The sequence below is a fragment of the Aethalodelphis obliquidens genome, unplaced genomic scaffold (genome assembly GCF_003676395.1).
Source record: "Aethalodelphis obliquidens isolate GAN/ISIS:26980383/991018 unplaced genomic scaffold, ASM367639v1 scaffold14, whole genome shotgun sequence".
In the NCBI taxonomy this organism is placed as follows: domain Eukaryota; kingdom Metazoa; phylum Chordata; class Mammalia; order Artiodactyla; family Delphinidae; genus Aethalodelphis; species Aethalodelphis obliquidens.
In genome coordinates this window covers 19,650,022-19,663,305 of record NW_020837958.1, presented here as the reverse complement: position 1 = coordinate 19,663,305, position 13,284 = coordinate 19,650,022, and the positions used below count along the sequence as shown (strand labels likewise).

The window sequence follows — 13,284 nt, the reverse complement described above, 5'->3', positions numbered from 1 at the left end:
TTAATTAACAAATGTATAAGACATATATGAAGAAAATTCTAAAATTTTGCTGAGGAACATACAAGAGGGTATGCATATGGAGAGGCAAACTATTCTAGAGTGAGAAGATTTGACAGTAGGAAAATGTGAAGACAAAATTAATTTACAAAATTTTTTAAAGATTTTACTTCCTTGGAATCAGAAAAAAATGATTCTGACAGACATTTCTTAGTCAGGGACACTTTAAAAACAAAGAATAAAAAAGGGGGACCAGCACTGCTATATGTCAAAAAATACTATAAACTATTAGTTTTTAAAATAATAGTTACTAGCTCTAGGATAGACAAATAGGCAAAATAATAAGATAAAAATCCAATAAACAGAATTACCTATGACTACTGTATGTAAATTAATGGTGCCATAAGGACAGACTGTCAATATATTATACAAGAATGACTAGCTCTTTGGAAAAAAATTAAGTTAGAGTCTTGCCTGTTAACGTACGTCAAAATAAACCTGGAGTAAATGGAAGCAAAAATTAAAAAAACTTATAGGTGAAAAGGCCTTTTGAGGAATAATTCCAAAGGCAGGGGGGAAAAAAAAAACAAATGAAGCTATTTTATTAGATAAAAGTTTAAAATTTCAGTATTAAAAAGGACATCTCAAACAAAGTTAACAGTAAATGATAAACTTGAAGAATATACTTGCAACATGTATCTTACAGGAAAGAGTTAATATCCTTTGATGATCTCATCTAGTCCTATGGCTTTAAATATCATCTAAATGTTAACAATTCTCAAATTTATCTTTCAGTTCAGACTTCTAAACTCCAGATTCTTATATCCAACTGCTTACATGATATCTCCACTTGGATGTATCTTAGACAAATTTAAAATGCTCCAAACTGAACTCCTAATCTTCTGTCACCTCTACCCTATAAACCTGCTCCACCATCTCTTTTAAGGTGACTGGATTCTTTCAGTTGCGGAGTTCAGAAATCTTAGTCAATTTTGCCCTTTCTTTCTCTCACACCCCAAATCCAATTTGTCAGGAAATCCTGCTGGCTCTACCTTCAAAATATATTAGAATCTGACCACTTCTCACCAACTCCACTGCTACCAACCTGGTCGAGCTACCACCATCTTTTACTTGGGTTATTGCAGTGGTGTCTTAAGTTTCAGCCCTTGCCATATGACAATCTATTCTCAACACAGAAACCAGAGGGATCTTATAAAAACATGACTAAGATATGTTACTTCTCTGATTAGATCATGCCATAGTTCCGTTTAGTTCAGAGTAAAAGCCTATATCCTTATAATGACCTACAAGGTTCTACATGATCTGCCTTTGTACTTTGATGTATCCTTACCATCAGATAAGTGCCTGGCACACAGTAAAAGTTCAATAAATATTACTGAATAAATGAATAAACATCCATATCTTAAGCTCTTGTAAATAAGTAACAATTTTTGCTATACATGACTATGTGAAAAAAAAATGTTCAAATGATTGGCTAGGTCATTCACAGAAAATATATCCTTAAATAGATGGAAAAAAATACACTCAAGTATACTAGTAAACAAAGAAAAAATGGAAAGAAGATAATATTTATGACTATTAAAGTGGCAAAGAATCAATAAGTAATTAGCAAAGACAAAAGAGGGAGAGAGAACCCCAGATTTAAAAGGATTTAATAGATACATCCCAACCAATGACAAAGTATGGGCCTTGTCTGGATACTGATATAAAAAAGCTATAAAAAGAAATCATTTACGGGACAATGGAGGAAATTTGAACACTGATGGCATTAGTTATGAAAAGAGCACTGTGTTTTCTTTTAGAGACACTAAGATAAATGGAAGAAATGATATGTTGCCTGAGTTTTCCTTCAAAATAATCCAGTGTAGATATAGATGGGGTGGAGGAAAGCAGATGGGGTTCTCAAGACTAGCCATGAGATAATTCTTAAAGTTAGGTGATAGGTACAGAACATGAGGCTCATTATAGTTTTCTTTGTATTTCTATGTGTGTTTGAAAATGATTTTCTAAAAATTAAAAATATTTTAACAGCAACAGCTGGTGAAGCTAAAGGAGCTCATTTTCTTTTCTTTCTTTTTTAATCTTAAAAAGTATTTATTGATATCTCTCTGTAAGTGAATCAACTGGGTGTAAAGTGGCATAAACACAGCATTGAAAATCAGCTAAACCCCATAATAAAAATAAATTACAAAAAACAAACAAACAAACAAAAAAACCCCGAAAAACAAAGACAGTGAAAGAGAGAGAAATTCTTACAAAATTCGTTCAGGGGCTGTGATGCAACCTGGATTGACCACATCTAGACCCACACCTGGATGAGACATAAGTCTGGACACTCTTGGGGCTGAGAGGATTGGTGAGGTTGGGTGAGCAAATGCAGACCCTTTAAAGTAATACTGCATGGTACCCATTCCATGGGTTCCCAATCTCCAGGTTCAGGGGAATCTTCCTACAGCTAAAACATGCATGGGAAACCCAGAGGATGGTACACCGTGTGATCGGGAAAGGTTTCTAAAACGCACCTCATGTATTCATCTCCTGGTGCTCGGGTTCACCATTCCAGCCCCTTTACTAACAACCTCCCCACTTGGAGAATCAAGGAGCTCATTTTCTTACACTGTTCATGGGAGTTAAAATTGGTACAACCATATAGGAGAGGGAGAAGTTACTTAGCAATATATATTAGAAACTTTTAAAGAAGTGTAGATTTCTTGAGCCAGAAATTCCACTTCTAGGAATTTATCATAGGGGTAATCAGGCATGAGCACCAGGATAAATGTATATATTTGCTCACTACAATATTATTTACAATAATGAAAATTTATTAAACAACCTAAATTCCTAACAACAGAGTACAGATTATATCAATTATAGTTAATCTCATCAGATTTTTAAAAACACAGTGTGTGTGTTTTAAATACAAAGAATGTAGCTGATCTAGTAAATACTTTTTAAAGCACCAGAAATAAAATATTCAAACCCCACAGCATTTAGTAATTTTGAAATTTAACAACAAAACCACTTGACATTACAGGAGTATAGGAAAAAAGTCAGTCGCACATGTATAAGCTTAAGATGAATGAGACACATCTGACTCATGTTTTGCTTTAGTTGAATTTTACTTCTAAAATTTGTTAAGACTATTTATTGATAAATTTTAGCAATATATGCTATTTGGCTATTGCTTCATGTCTTTAGAAATTCAAGAGTAAATTTCACTATTTACTTTTTAAAATGAACTACTTCAATATTCTAAGACTAAGAAAAATAAACATTTATAAATGTACTCACTTTATACCCCTTCCCTGTTATTCATCTTTGACTCTCTCTTCATAATGAATATAACATACATAATTCATGGAATGAACAAGACATACTAAGCAAATAGTTAATCTATAAAATCACTTGAATATTAAAATAATAAAGTAAGAAGAAAACATAATAAAAACAAAACCCGCCTTCTGATACATTTTCAGAAGAAAGTTCATGATTATAAAAGGTAACATAACCTCAATAGTCTTTCCTTTTGAATATGTTGCGAAAAAGAATTCAGAACCAAATAAATGTTTTGTTTTACTGTTGACAAGTATAGTCTACGCAATTACACTGTAAGTGAAATACAGATTTTTAAATAAGGGATAATGATCATCACATAGCAGGTGGTCAGTATTTCTTAATCTTGGTGTTAAAACTCTATTTCCTCTCCAACATCTTGAATGCACTATAAATAAAGAATCAAGGCCCCAAAGGTATGAGAGAATCTGAAAAAAATCTTAAGTTTTCCTTCTAATGATCTCAACGAGGTCACTTCTGATGAAGATAATGCTTTATTAAGAGAAAAAGAATATACATATAACCCCAACTTGCCTGTCATCTTAATGTAAAGATATAGTATAGGAAACCTAATAATAAGAGACCTAGGTAATTCAGAGCAACCTCTCTACTGAAGGCAAGTAAAAAATCTGGACAAAATATAAAAAACACAGGCTTGAAGGCACAGGAGAGCTAACAAGATTGTGAAGAATTATAGGCAGGTATCAGGAGGAAGTTGAAGGCTCAGGAAAGTAATCTCTGCATTTACAGCTATTTTCCCCTCAAGGTTATTTGCTGATGCTGGAGGTGGCAGAACAGCTTAGTAACATTGTTGAGAGCTTTGTAGGACTGGGATGCAGGAACCGGAATTTAGTGCCTACTAAAGGGAGTTCTTCCTAAACCCTCCCCAATTTGAGTTGGGGCACAGTTAAACTCCACAGGGTAAACTAGGAGTAGGCAGGCCCTCGCAGAAGCTGAAGTTCAGTTTCAAATTATCTCAGTCTCTAAAACTGGACTGAAATGATTTTAGACTGCTAATGCCAAAAGGAGCCTGGAATAAGCAAATATTAATCCTCTCTGAGGAAGACATTGTTATCAGAAGCCTCAAAGGATTTCTACAAACGATTCTGCAAATAAATGTGGGATGCACAAAAATTAGCATGCATTCAAGGAAATGCACATGAAAGAAATCCAGCAGAAAGAGAACAGAAACAGACGCAGTGGGTTCTAGGCTTGGGAATTCTCAGGCACAGACTTCACCCACCGTATTCAGTGAGAATTTCTGCAAAGAAATGGAAACTATAAAAAAAGAATCAAATGGAAATTCTGGAATTGAAATATAACTGAGATAGGGAACTTGATGGATTTAAGAACCATTTGACACAGCTGAAAAGAGAAACTACAGAATATGTGAAAAGAAATTTCCAGGAAGAGAAAAAACAATGAAAAGCAGAAGAGAGTAAAAGTCATAGCTAAGACAATAAGAAGGTACCATGTAATATAATTGGAGTCTCAGAAGTAGAGAAGAGAATAAAAGTGGCAGAAGCAATATTTGAAGATATAATGGTTAAGAACTTTACGAAACTGCTGAAAAATAATGCAGACACAAATTCAGAGAGTCCTGTGAACCCAAGTAAGAGAGGTAGAAATAAAATTACATTTAGGCACAATATAGCAAAACTACTAAGACTCCAAAGACAAAGAGAAAACATTTTAGGAAGCCAGAAGTCAGATTATATTCAAAGGAGCAACACTTAGAATGAAAGCTGGCTACAAAAGCAACAACAAAAACCAGGAGATAATGAAATGATATCTTTAAAGTGCTAAAATAGAACACCAAACTGGAATTCTGTACCCAGCTAAACAGTCTTCAAGAAAATAAGTAAGATACATACATCTTCAGAAGTAATTGAGGTTATGAAATTTAAGATAGGGAGATTATTTTAGATTACCTGATGGGCTCAATCTAATCATATGAGTGCTTAAAAGCAAAAACTTTCTCTAACTGTAGGCAGAAGAGATGAGGCAGAAGGGAAGGTAAGAGAGATCTGAAGCATGAGAATGACTTGACCTGCCTTTGTTGGCTAGGAGATGAAGTGATGAAGAGGACCACATGCTAGGGAATAGGGGTGACCTCTAAAAACTGAGTGCCTGCACAATGCCAGGTACTTTAGCAAGTTTGGACTTGCTCTGAATTCGAGCTGCCTGGCCAATAGCCAACAAGAAAACAGGGACATCAGCCTTACAGCCACACAGAATTGAATTCTGCAAACAACCGGCATGAGCTTCGAAGCACATTCTCCCCCAGAAACTCCAGATAGGAGACCCAACTAGCTGACACCTTGATTACAGCCTGTGATACTCGAGGCAGAGTAACCAACTGAGCCTGCTGGACTTCCAATCTACAGAACTCTGAGATAATAAATCAGTGTTATTTTAAGTTGGTATGTTTGTATTAATTTTTTAGCGTTGCAATAGAAGCCTGATATAAATGGAAAAATCCACAGTAAAAGATGAAGTTTTTAATAGTTCACCTCAGTATTTGATAGAACATGAATTAAAAAATAAGTCAGTAAGAACAAGATTTGAAGAACACAACCAATTTGACCTGACTTAATATATTCTTTAAAAGCATAATTGAAACATTTACACCAACTCTATGCTGGGCTTTAAAGAAGTCTCCACAAACTTCAAAGAATTAACATCACTAAAAATAAGAGTTGCAAATTTAAAAAGAATATACATTAATTTAGTGTTGCTGTTATTACTTTGGGTTAAGGTAAAGATGAGACATAAACAAATGTAAAATCTCATAAACATTTGTATAAGAAAACTTTTGGAGAGTTTGACAGATCATTTTAATTAAAAAAAAAATTATTTGTTCTCTGACCCAGCAAATTAGTTCCTAGGCAACTAGTACACATGCAGACATGGGAATACAGTAGTCTCCCCTTATCCAAGGGGGAAAACATACTAAGACTACCAGTGGATACCTGAAACTGCAGATAGCACTGAACCATATATTTACTGGTTTTTTTTTTTTTGCCTATATGTATCTACCTAAGGTAAAGTGCAATTTATAAATTAGGCACAGTAAGAGATTAACAACAACAATTAATAATAAAATAGAACAATTCTAACAATATACTGTAATAAAAGTTTGTAACTGTGGACTCACTCTCTCAAAATATCTTATTGTACAAATTTAATGCCTTTTCCATCTGAACTAAGCACTTACCATGCATTGTGCCCATAACTTTTGCAATTTGAGGTTCAAGAGCAAAACTAACATGAATTTCTTCTTCCTTCTTCATGACTTCATGGATAGAGTATTCGCTCTTCTCATAAATTTTAGCAACCACAGCACGTGATTTATTTTTCTTTCCTTATTAGGTCTAGAATTTTCACCTTTTCACTTAAAAGGAAGCTCTTTATGGCTTCTCTATGGCAAACCCAAATTGCTAGCATCACTACTCTTGCACTTTGGGGCCATTATTAAGTAAAACAATGGTTACTTAAATACAAGCACTGCAACACTGTGACAGTCGATCTGATAGCCAAGATGGCTACTAAATGACAAATGGGAAGAATATGATGGACAAAGAGATGATTCACATCCTGGGAAGGACCGAGTAGGGCAGCATGAGATTTTATCATGATACTCAGAACAGTGTGCAATTTAAAATTTATAAAGTTTTTATTTCTGAAATTTTCCATTTAACATTTTTGGACCTCAGCTTACTGCAAGTAACTGAAATGGTGGAAAGTGAAACTGCAGATAACTACTGTATATGGGCATGCTCTCTGACATGCACTGTTCACCAATAGAACAATGGTTAAGTAAATGATGGTACATCAATTCTCACAACTGTTAAAAAACATGCTAGATTCTTTATGTATGCACCCTAAAACTGTTCAAATAAACTAAACAAATAAAAACAGTTGTAGTTTAATATATATACAATATGTTAGCATTCATGGGAAATGTAACAAAAAGCTAATGAGTTAATTATCTAATACAAATATTATACACACACTGTAATGATAACCGAACTGTTAATAGGCATTCATCTCTAAGATAGCACAGAAGATTGAGGTTCTGGGAAAAGTTGAAGAGGGCACTCTACTGCTATAGAAGCTGAATATTTTAAAACCAAGATTATATGTTAGTTTTTCAATTAAAATGTCCCATGCACACTTTTATGAGAGCAGAGACATCAAGTGATCTGCCAACAGAAAAACAGTAAATTCTACACTGTTAGCTGATCTTAAGAACATACAAGATTGTTATGTATTACAGAATATAATATTCTTAATTATAATCTTCAGTCTTTAACAGAGGTTAAATTTTAAAGAAGGGTGGAAGTAAAATTATCTTATCAAAAAAAGGTAAAATAAAATAACTTTACTGCTAGAATTATTTAGAACATCAAGCATACTTACTCTTATACCTTTGAAAGATACTGGTTAATTGAAATGATTCTGAAGTTAATTCTCCCATTTTCACAAAATAGCAAACCTACTAAAAAACTGACTGTTCTGTTGATTGATATTATAACAGAGGCGACTTCTTAGAAATAATGTTTATTTACTTAATGAAATAAAATCTGTACTTACAACAAGGAGAAGACTGAACTGGTCCAAGTTGTGGAAAGGTCATAAGAATAGGAACCCCTGGTAGATCATTTTGCTTTGCATGTTCAGTAGTTTGGTCAGCCCAAACCACCACTTTCTTCCTCTCTACCAAATGTTCAATTTCTTTGAAGTCAGACTCAAAAGTAGCATTTAACAGGCCAGATTCTTTTAATGCACAATACTGTTTTCTTAGGGCTGGAAGTAAAGCATTCAATACTCTGCATACAGAAGGTGACAAGAAAAGAAAGATAAATACTAAATTTTAAATACATTATTATGGTTCTATGCAACATCCAAACTAATAGCAGATGATTAAAATGGTTCCCTGTACATATTTTCCTTTAGAATATTTCAATCAAATACCTCAAATATTCTTAATACATTAAGTATAGATTGGAAAGAATGTTGGATGGGAATTACAAGCACCAGACTGTAGTCTCAGCAAGTCTTCACTTGCTTCTATATGACCTTGGATAAGGCACTACCTGAGGTTTCTCCTCTATAATGTGGGGTACAACTGGACAGCCACTACTTTCAATAGGAGATTGTTTTCAGAACTATGCAAAGCATAATGTGGTTTACAAATCAAAAATAGTGTTGTTATTGTTATTAAATACTATGAGATTGAAATGAAATATTAATACACTGTCAAACAATGAAGGTCAATTTAGGTATATAAGATTTAAAAAATAAAAAATGAACAAAAGTCAACTTTCCTTGAAGTTAGCTCTTCATGAGCTAAAGCAATAGCTTTCAAAGCCATTCGAAGGAAGAATTGTGGAAAAGTATGGTGGGTATAGGAAAATGATGGGGCATTGGATTCTTGGCTCTGATTCAAAATCTCGCCTATTGCTGTCAATCAGAGCAGTACTAAATGCATCTTTTTATGTATTAGACCTCCATGAAGAGTGTTCACTGAAGAAATGCCAGAACTAAAAGTTATAAGTGGTTCCTAACTTTTATATCAATGAAGACATCAAACAACATGAATAATCTTGAAATGACTTAGTCCTGGTGTTCCAGCTGACTCATAACATCCAGAAGAATAGAACCATCTGAAGTAGGAATAGGGCAGTGGGAAAAGAATAGGCACTAATTTTAACACTTAAGGAAATAACTGCTTTATTATCTAAGAATCTTAAATAGTTAGATAGCAGTACAAATAGTCTGTGACATTTTTCTTTTTGGTGATAGTGGGGAGTATGCCATTTAAGCCAAGTAGGTAACAATTGTAGGGAAAAGTCATTAATCAGAAAGTCAATAAAAACAGTTATTTACAACTGCTTTCCTTTTGGAAAGTCTAGAATTTTGATTCACCCTGCTAGGCACAGGGCGCCTATTCAACCAGCTCCCAATAAAAACCCAGGACGCTAAGTGTCAGCCTAATGAGATTCCAAAGTAGACATCATTTCACATGGGTCATTACAACTTTTTTCTGGAGAACTTAAGCACAACTGTGTGGGCCCACTGGATGAGGACACTTGAAAGCTTACAACTAACTGGTTTCCTTTGTTCTTTGCCCCATTCACCTTTGCCTTTTGCTGATTTTGTTTTGTATGCTTTTACTCTAATAAATCATAACTATGGAGTCAACTATACGATGGGTTCTGTGAGTCATCCTAGTAAATTATCAAACATGGAGGTGGTCTCAGGGACCCAGGACATATGTTATTTATGTATATATGTGTGCATGTATGTATGTTTGTATGTATTTATGCATTCATAAATTTATTTTTAAGTTTTTGGACTCGATATTGATATATATTGCAAAATGATCATCACAATAAGTCTAGTTAACATCTGTCACAGAATTCTTTTTCTTCTGATGAGAACTTTTAAGATCTACTTTCTTGGCAACTTTCAAATATGCAGTACAGTATTATTAACCATAGTTGCCATGCTGTACATTACATCTCCATGATTTACTTAATAACTGGAAGTTTGTACTTTGTGACTCCCTCGACCAATTCCCCATCCCTGCCCCCAACACCCCACCACCAACCTGTATAATCTGTTCTCTGTATCTATAAACTTGGGTTTTGTTTTTGTAGCAATGAACACAGGTGTGCTTTATATTTTGTGTTAGTGTTTTCATTTTCTTTGAATAAATACCCAGAAGTGGAACTGCTGTATTATATGACAGTTATTTTTACCTGCCTATGTTTTCTACTCAGGGTTTTATGGTTTCAGATCTTACGTACAAGTTTTTAATCTATTTTGAGTTGATACAATTTTGTGTATGGTGTAAGATATCCTTTGGCTTGTTGCTGTGCACTTTTCCCAGCACCATTTATTGAAGAGACTATCCATTCCCTATTGTATATTATTGGCACCTTTGTTGTAAATTAATTGATCATATATGCATGGGATTATTTCTGGGCTCTCTATTCTGTTCCATTGATCTATGTGTCTGCTTTTGTGCCAGTACTATACTGTTTTGATTACTACTGTTTTGTAGTATAGTTTTAAATTGGGAGTGTGGTCCCTCACACTTTGTCTTTCTCAAGAATGCTTTGGTTATTTGGAGTCTTTTGTGGTTCCACACAAATTTTAGAATTGTTTGTTCTAGTTCTGTGAAAAATGCCATTGAGTATTGATAGGGATTGTTCTAAGTCTGTAGATTGCTTTGGGTAGTATGGACATTGTAACAATACTAATTCTTCCAATCCATAAGCATGGAATATATTTCCATTTATTTGTGTCTTCTTCAATTTCTTTCATGAATGTCTTATAGTTTTCAGTGTACAGGTCTTTCCCCTCCTTGGTTAAATTTATTCCTAGGTATTTTATTCTTTTTGGTGCAATTGTAATGGAATTGTTTTCTCAATTTCCTTTTTGATAGTTTGCTATTAGTGTATAGAAACACAATAGATTTCTGTATATTGACTTTTGTATCCTGCAACTTTACTGAATTTGTTTATTCTAATAGTTTTTTGGTTGTGTCCTCAGAGTTTTCTGTTTATAATATCATGTCATTGGCAAAAGTGACAGTTTTACTCCTTCCTTTTGAATTTAGATGCCTTTTATTTCTTTTTCTTGTCTGACTGCTGTGGCTGGGACTTCTAATACTATTTTTTTTTAAAGTTAATTTTTATTGGGGTATAGTTGATTTAAAATGTTGTGTTAGTTTCTGCTGTTCAGCAAAGTGAATGAGTTATACATATACATATATCCACTATTTTTTAGATTCTTTTCCCATGTAGGTCATTACAGAATATTGAATAGAGTTCCCTGTTATATACAGTAGGTTCTTATTAGTTATCTATTTTATATACAGTAGTGTGTACATGTTGAATAAAAGTGGCAAGAGTGGGCATCTTTGTCTTCTTCCTGATCTTAGAGGAAAAGCTTTTCAGCTTTTCACCACTGAGTATGATGTTAGCTGTTGGCATGTCATATATGGTCTTTATTATGTTGAAGTATGTTCCCTCTATAATCACTTTGTTGCAAGTTTAATCATAAATGGATATTAAATTTTGTCACATGCTTTTCCTGCATCTATTGAGATGATCACATGATGCCTTATCCTTCATTTTGTTATCACACTGATTGATTTGCAGATGCTGAACTATCCTTGCATCTCTGGAATAAACCCCACTTGATTGTGGTGTATGATCCTTTTAAAGTATTGTATTGGTCAATTTGGTTTGCTAATATTTTGTTGAGGATTTTTGCATCTATGTTCATCAGGGATATTGGCCTGAAATTTTCTTCTCTTGTTCTATCCTTGTCTGGCTTTGGTGTCAGGGTAATGCTAGCCTATAAATGAGTTTGGAAGTGTTCCCTCCTCTTCTATTTTTTAATTGAAAGAGTTTGAGAAGAATTGGTATTAACTTTTCTTTGAATGTTTGATAGAATTAACCAGTAAAGCCATCTGGTCCTGAACTTTTGCTTGTAGGAAGGTTTTTAAGTACTAATTCAATCTCCTTACTAGTAATTGGTCTGTTCAGATTTCTTATTTCTTCATGATTCAGTCTTGGTAGGTTGTATATTTCTAGCAATTTATCCATTTCTAGGTTGTCCAATTTGTTGCTATATAATTGTAGTAGTCTCTAAGGATCCTTTGTATTTGTGTAGTATCAGTTGTAACATCTCCACTTTTACTTCTGATTTTATTTATCTGAGCCTTCTCTCTGTTTTTCTCCATGAGTCTAGATAAAGGTTTGTCAATTTTATCTTTTCAAAGAAGCAGCTCTTGGTTTCATTGATCTTTTTTGTTGTATTTTAGTCTCTATTTCACTTATTTCTGCTCCAAGCTGTGCTATTTCCTTCCTACTACTAACTTTGGGCTTTATTCTTGTTTTTCTGTTTGTCTATTTTTTGATTTTGCTTTTGATTTCTTCTTTGATGAACTGGTTGTTCAGTAGCATGTTGTTTAATCACTTGTTTGTAAAATTTCCAGTTTTCTTTTTGGAATCATTTCTAGTTTTATACCACTGTGGTCAGAAAATATGCTTAATATGATTTCAGTCTTCTTAGATCTGTTAAGACTTATTTTGTGGCCTAAGATATAATCTATCCTGGAGAATGTCACATGTGCAGTTTAGAAGAATGTATATTCAGTGGCTTTTGTATGGAATGTTCTTTATATATCTGTAAAGTTTGTCTACTGTAACATGTTGTTTAAGGAAGATGTTTCCTTATTGATTTTCTGTCTGGATGACCCATCCATTGATGTGAGTGGGGTATTAAAGTCCCTTATTCTTACTGTATTGCTGTCTATTTCTCATTATGTCTATTAATATTTGCTTTATATATTTAGGTTCTCCTATGTCAGGTGCATAAATATTTACAAATGTTATATCCTCTTGTTGGATTGACCTCCTTTATCATTATGTAATGCTGATCTTTGTCTCTTATTACAGTCTTTGTTTTAAAACCTATTTTGTCTGATATAAGTATAGCTACCCCAGCTTTCTTTTGGTTTCCATTTGCATGGGATACCTTTTTCCATCCCTTAACTTTCAGTCCGTGAATTGTCTTTATGTCTGAAATGAGTCTCTTGTAGGCAGCATATAGATGGGGCTTGTTTTTATATCCATTCAGCCACTCTGTCTTTCGACTGGAGCATTTAGTACATTTACATGTAAAGTAATTATTAACAGGTATGTACTTACTGCCATTTTATTAATTCTTTTTTGGCTGTTTGGTAGTTCCTCCGTTCCTTTCTTCTCTTGTTCTCTTCCTTTGTGGTTTGATGACTGCATTTAGTGGCATGCTTAATTCCTTTCTTATTATTTTTTGTGCACCTACTCTAGGTTTTTTTGTGGTACGAGGGCCTCTCACTGTTGTGGCCTCTCCTGTTGCGGAGCACAGGCT

General features: G+C 33.9%; 1 protein-coding gene across 2 annotated transcripts in view; it reads right to left on the bottom strand.

Moving 5' to 3' along the window:
* Positions 1–13,284, bottom strand: part of KIF18A (kinesin family member 18A) — a 79,595-nt gene that overhangs the window by 24,813 nt on the left and 41,498 nt on the right. For both annotated transcript variants that reach the window (XM_027115129.1, XM_027115130.1), the window contains one exon: positions 7,948–8,183. In XM_027115129.1, the coding sequence (XP_026970930.1) occupies positions 7,948–8,183 (236 nt within the window). The remainder of the gene's footprint in view (positions 1–7,947; positions 8,184–13,284) is intronic.